The sequence below is a fragment of the Galeopterus variegatus genome, unplaced genomic scaffold (genome assembly GCF_000696425.1).
Source record: "Galeopterus variegatus unplaced genomic scaffold, G_variegatus-3.0.2 Scaffold13084, whole genome shotgun sequence".
Lineage (NCBI taxonomy): Eukaryota > Metazoa > Chordata > Mammalia > Dermoptera > Cynocephalidae > Galeopterus > Galeopterus variegatus.
In genome coordinates this window covers 28,843-35,298 of record NW_007739195.1, presented here as the reverse complement: position 1 = coordinate 35,298, position 6,456 = coordinate 28,843, and the positions used below count along the sequence as shown (strand labels likewise).

Below are 6,456 nucleotides of genomic sequence, written 5' to 3'. Positions count from 1 at the left end.
AATACTTTATGCCAGAAGAAAATGGGGTAGCATATTTAAGATGTTCAAGGAAAATATAAATCAAGGATTTTATTCCTAGAGAAACTGACTGTGAAGTACAGATTGAACATCCCTAATCAGAAAATCCGAAATCTGAAATGCTCCCAAATCTGAAACTTTTTGAGTGTCATAACGCTCAAGGGAAGTGCTCACTGGAGTATTTTGGATTTCAGATTTTCAGATTAGGGATGCTCAATTGGGTCTGTATTCTGTAAATATTCCAAACCCAAAAAAATCTGTATTCTGTAAATATTCCAAACCCAAAAATCTGGTCCCAAACATTTCGGGTAGGGGATACTTGACCTGTATAAAGGGTACAGACAAATTGTTATCAACATGTACCAAGACAATAAATTTGGTCCCTATGATCTTCCCAAGGTAACTAAATGGGTTGGGGGAGGAGGCAATTTTCCCAGCAGTAAAACTGAAACATTGATACTCTTACCTCAGGAGCTTAGAGGAGGTACCCCATCAGCTGTGGCGAAAACCTCCAAGAGGCATAACAAGGCCAGTTTTGGAAGTGCCCAAAAAGGGCTAGAAATTGAAATTAACTGGTGCAGTCAGAGTGAAGGGCCAGTGCTTAGACAGCATTGATTGGGTCAGCAAGCAAACAGAAAGAAGTCCCTTTTCCCTTCCCTAGACCTCCAGTGTCTATCTAGTCCCTCCTTCTGGCAGACGCTTAACAGAGCCAGCAGGCAAGGAACAAATATGAGTGTATTTGTTTTACAAAAACAAATTGCAAAGTTCCAGCTCCAGCATCATAAGTCAAACTATAGAAAATAGCTGGTACAGACATAAATTCTAAGACTTTTTTTTTCCTAATAACTAAGTGAAATATGTTAGATTCTCACTGTGCACTTGACTATAGCAAGTCTATCCATTATATCTTTAGTGTGATGTCAGACCTTATGAAAAAGGCTTCACTTAGTAGAAACATGCATACAGCTTGGTTTCTCTTGCTGCAGGTATGATCCAAAGGAGAATAAGTGGACTCGGGTGGCTTCTATGAGTACCAGAAGACTAGGCGTGGCTGTGGCTGTGTTAGGAGGGTTCTTATATGCTGTAGGTGGCTCTGACGGGACATCTCCACTCAACACAGGTTAGTCCCTCCCAAAGGTAGTCTGGTTCTTCAAAAGCAGCATGTTTTCCTGAGGAGAGCCCCCTACAAAAAGTGTAAAAATCCAGAGTATCCTATAATTTATTAGGAAAATGCTTTATTTCCCCTCTAGGAGAGTGAACTCGCAGCTCTTCCTTAGCTCCTTCTTCAGCCATAGTCTTCTATTGCATTTCAAAAATATTTCTTTCTCCCTCTGCTTTATAATCTGCTAGAAATTAATTTATAATGAATAAAAGAGCTACTTTCTGAATATGATTTCCCTTCCCCCGACCTCTCCTCAAAAAAAACATATACTCTATATTATAATCTAAGAATAAATAAAAACTTAAATCTAGAAACTGGTTTATTTGTTAGTCCTTTCTATTTAGGGATAGTGGGTATTTTGCCTAAGGATATTGTCAGTGTGGCACTTACATCAGATTCATTGTCACGTATCTTGTCTTCTCTTCAATGGCTTAAAGTACACTAGACTATAGGCAAGGGAGTATAAGAGTAATGATTATGATAATAAATTGCTAATACTGAATGGTGCTTATAGATCATATAGCCAGTCCCCCCATTTAAAGACAAGGAGAGGAAGGCTGAGGGTCATGTAGCTAACTGGTCATAGAGCCAAAACTAGAACTCAAGTATGACTCCAACACATGCCCTCTCTACCATACCATACCTAGAAGAAACCAGTCCCTGATGAGAGTATATGTGGTGTTTTCCAAAGGTATAAATTCTTCTCAGAAGCAAAACTCAGATTGCTTGTTGAAAGTATTTGTTATCACAAAGTTTCAGTGGCTGTGAAAAAAACTAGAGGTGAGAGGAAATGGTTGAATGGCCACTTCTGGTTTTTCTTTTCCCTGCAGTGGAGCGCTACAATCCTCAGGAAAACAGATGGCACACCATAGCCCCTATGGGGACTCGGAGGAAACACCTAGGATGTGCAGTGTATCAGGATATGATCTATGCTGTAGGAGGTAGAGATGACACTACAGAGCTTAGCAGTGCTGAGAGATACAACCCCAGAACTAACCAGTGGTCTCCAGTGGTAGCCATGACATCCCGCCGTAGTGGGGTAAGTGACCACCTACTGAGAGCTCTGAGTTTTGAGAAATAAGCACCAAGAGAGGGCTGTGAAGAAGGGCACTCTAATCTGTAAAATATTGAGGAATGAGGAGGTGAACTGCTAGTGCCTACACATTTTATTTTATCAACAGCCTCATCTGATGCTACTGGAATGCTTTTAGTCAAAACAACCCCTGCTAATTTTATACTAGGAAAAAAAAATAAATTTATTTTGATTGCTTTATCTCAAGTAATTAAATATATCTAGTCATATCTTTAATTACAGAATTATGATTAATTAATATGACTATGTATGATTTATCTTATATCAGTTTATTCTCTGGAATACATCTCCTTATATTATCTAACTTCATACCTATTAGAGCTAAAAATTCCTATCTAATGTTTTTGTTTTCTTTTTGGCAGCTGGCTGGTATGGGGAACAGAACCCTTGACCTTGGTGTTACAAAGCTGTGCACTAACCAGCTATCCAGCCAGCCCCTCTACCTGATGTTGCTAGTTAATATTCCAAGTAGTTGGCATACTAATACAAATGTTTAGGCAAAAACACATCTGGCCCCACCACCAGTCTCTACAAGCTGGTTTCCATCTATAGTACAGGCCAGATCAAACAGACCAATGTCATTTTCTAGACCATGGATGACCTGTAATTACAAGATATTTCCGGGATGGAGTATAGAATTTATCCATACTTTGGCTCAGAGTGAAATGTAAACCATTAACCACTGATCATGTCAGGAGTCCATCAATGTAGAATACATCCATATCAAGGAGAAGCAAGCAGTAGCTAACAACTCCATAATCTGAGGATAAAAAGGAGTAAATTCTGGTTTGCATAAGTCAAGGAACAAGGAAGGCGTCCCCAAGTCAAAGCATTCACATATGTCTGTCTTTTTATTACTGGTAACTAACAGCTTCTTAGTCACATTCCTGTTTTCACTGCTACATTCTGTTGATTGTATTTTCACTCATTTAGCAAATATTTATTAAGTGCTCACTGTGTGCTTAGAAAGCAGAAATGAGTGTGACATGCTTCCTCTCCTTAAGGAGCTCCCGATTTAGTGAAGGAAATTAAGATATTTACATCTAACTATAACAAATACATCCAATAGGAGTGGATGTGTGTTATAGGAGAATATGGAAGAGTGTGTGTAATGCTTTGAGGAAGTAAGAATGGGTGGGAACAGTGAAAAGACTGCCAGACAGTGACATGTAAGCTAGGTCATGAAGGAAGAGTAAGGTTTTCTACAAGGACTGAAAACACCAGCCGGGGAAGAACTTGTGCAAAAATATGGAGGGGTGAAAAATGTGCATATGGTATTTTCAGGGACTACCAGTTAATCCAGTATTATTGAAGTATAGGGTGCATTAGGAGGAGGAAGGGGAAAAGGCTAAAAAGGAGGTGAGGCTAAACCAGTGGGCTAAGATGGAAAAATCCATCTTTGGAGGGCCTGAGTAACAATACTTTAACCTTAACCTTAGGCAGTAAGTAGGCTTAGAAAGTTTTTAACAAAGAAAGTGATAGCATGATTAGACTTGTTTTGGGGGGGTTTTAGTGGCTGGCCAGGATGGGAATCCAAATCCTTGACCTTGGTGTTATCAACACCATGCTCTAACTAACTGAACTAACTGGCTAGCCCCAAGACTTGTGTTAAAAGAGAATTTTAGTAGCAATTTAGAAAGTGGATTGGAATGAGCAAATACCAGAGAAAGTGAGAGCAATTTGGAGGTTCTAAAATTTAGGAAATATATGTTTTGGACTCTGAATATTCTAATTTTACAGTTCCCATAATTTAATAGATTTTTGTCATTTTTTCCTTTGTGTTCAAGTAAACCAGAATGTAAGGCATTAAAGAATGATCTTTTATTAAAGAAATGTATCTAGAAATTAGTCTAGAATTTCTCAGTAATTCTTCAGTAGCCACTATGTTTGGTCCTGTAGGTTGGCCTGGCAGTGGTCAATGGACAGCTCATGGCAGTAGGAGGTTTTGATGGCACAACGTACTTGAAGACCATTGAAGTTTTTGATCCTGATGCCAATACGTGGAGGTAACCTTTAAGCTGTGTTGCAAATCACCTCACTACTGACTTGAAAATCTGGGCTTGAGATAGCCCATGACCATCAAAACTGGAATGGTCAATACGTTGAGGTACCGCTTGCCCTACTTTGAAGAGGGCTGATGTCATCCATATTTGATGACTCATTTTGACTTGATTGCTCCAAAGTAGCTGATGTATTACAAAATTATGCTTTTTGGTAATTGTCCAGCTTTATGAGATGGGAAAAACAGGGGAAAAAATCTCCTTTCTAGCCCCATCATGTTCAGCTGAGAAAACGAAGGCACCAAGAAATAAAATGATTTCCCTAACAAGTTAGTGACAGAGCTAGAATTAGAACCTAGGTCTTTGGCTCCAAATCTGTAAATGCAATTTCTTGTGGGAAGCCTTATGCCCAAGAAAAAACAAATTATAGTTACTTTTTAAAAAATAATACTTTATTTCATTTTAAGACCTACTTTTTTTTCTTGAGCTTTTAAAATCTACTTAAAGGGCCGGCCCGTGGCTCGCTCGGGAGAGTGCGGTGCTGATAACACCAAGGCCATGGGTTCGGATCCTATACAGGGATGGCCGGTTAGGTCACTGGGTGAGTGTGGTGCTGACAACACCAAGCCAAGGGTTAAGATCCCCTTAACGGTTATCTCTTAAAAAAATTTTTTTTTTTAGGGGCCAGCCTGTGGCTCACTCGGGAGAGTGCGGTGCTGATAACACCAAGGCCATGGGTTCGGATCCTATACAGGGATGGCCGGTTAGGTCACTGGGTGAGTGTGGTGCTGACAACACCAAGCCAAGGGTTAAGATCCCCTTACCGGTCATTTTAAAATATATATATATATATATTTTTTTTTTAATTAAAAAAAATAAAATCTACTTAAGTGTATTATTATTCTATTTTGAAATCTAGTGAATTTTAACATTCACTTTTAGAAAGGAGACTGTATCTTATTTAAGAGAGTTTAACTATGTTAAACTTCATTTATAGGTTTAATTTTTCTATTTGTAGTGGGTATTCTGAGTGAGCATAATTTGGTAAGATGGCAAATTTACTTCTACTTAATCACTATAATCTTATGTAAGGCCTTGCTTCTCAGTAAGCATTACTAAATAGAATTAGTAACATATGACGAAGTAATAGCCATGAAATTCTTGAGGATGATCTGTTGAGATTAATATCTAAATTTTAGCAGTTACATATCCCCAACTTACTACCTCACAGCTGATTAAGGACCAAGTATTCTTTGCCATAGATGTCCTTAATTTTGACTATGATCTTATTCAGATGTCACAAACGAGATGCTGACTTTATTTACTCACTTCTAGTTTTGTTCCATAAAGGATTTGAGGAGGCTTACGAGAGTACATACAAGACAAAGGGATAAAAATAAATAATTGAGGAAGTTTAGGCAAAGGGAAAAATGTGGATGGGAAAATAATATAGCCTGAGGCAAAATTAGACACAAAAATGTAGAACAGATGGTTCTGTGAAATTGTTAGAAAGCAGTCTGGTTGTAAAGTTGTAATGTTCTGATGTAAAAAGTTAATATGATGCTCTCTCATTCTTCAAACAGGCTCCAGTAAGTGAGTGCGTTTCAGTCAGTGTCTGAAATAATTCTACTACTTATCAGTGCTCAATTCCAGCTTCTAATCTTTGGAAGAGATGTATGAAGCTGAAAATATTATTTGTAATGTAAAGCATACAAACGTGTTTGATTAACATCTTATTTATGGGAGAAAAAGTGCTTTTTCCAGTTAGAAAATCTGATTTTGTTTCTTTCTTTGCAGGTTATATGGCGGGATGAATTACCGTCGGCTAGGGGGTGGCGTAGGAGTTATTAAAATGACACATTGTGAATCCCATATATGGTGAACATATAGAAGAGTCTTGTATTCTGGAGAGCTACGACTTTGGAGCTTTGTACAGCTTGAGAAAACATTAGAACAAATTTTATTCTTTGCCGGTGCCTCAACATATGGAAATACAAACCCAATGAAAGTACTTCACCTGCAAGATGCCACCTTTGCACAATAATTTTCAACTCTGTGCAGAAGAATATTTATTTTTGGTTTTAATTTATCATGGGGTTTTTTTGTATTTTTGTTTGGTTTTTTGTTTGGTTTGGGGGGGGTGGGTTCTTCATGAAAAAAATGGAAAAAAAAAAAAAAAAAAA

General features: G+C 38.0%; 1 protein-coding gene across 1 annotated transcript; it reads left to right on the top strand.

Annotated features, from left to right (window-relative positions):
* Positions 1-375: 375 nt before the first annotated feature.
* On the top strand, positions 376-6,282 carry LOC103581452 (kelch-like protein 20). Its single transcript, XM_008563282.1, has 5 exons — positions 376-417; positions 985-1,138; positions 2,011-2,219; positions 4,173-4,279; positions 6,071-6,282. Exons 1-5 carry the CDS (start codon positions 376-378, stop codon positions 6,153-6,155), a joined length of 597 nt encoding a protein of 198 aa, XP_008561504.1. The 3' UTR covers positions 6,156-6,282.
* The last annotated feature ends 174 nt before the right edge of the window (positions 6,283-6,456 follow it).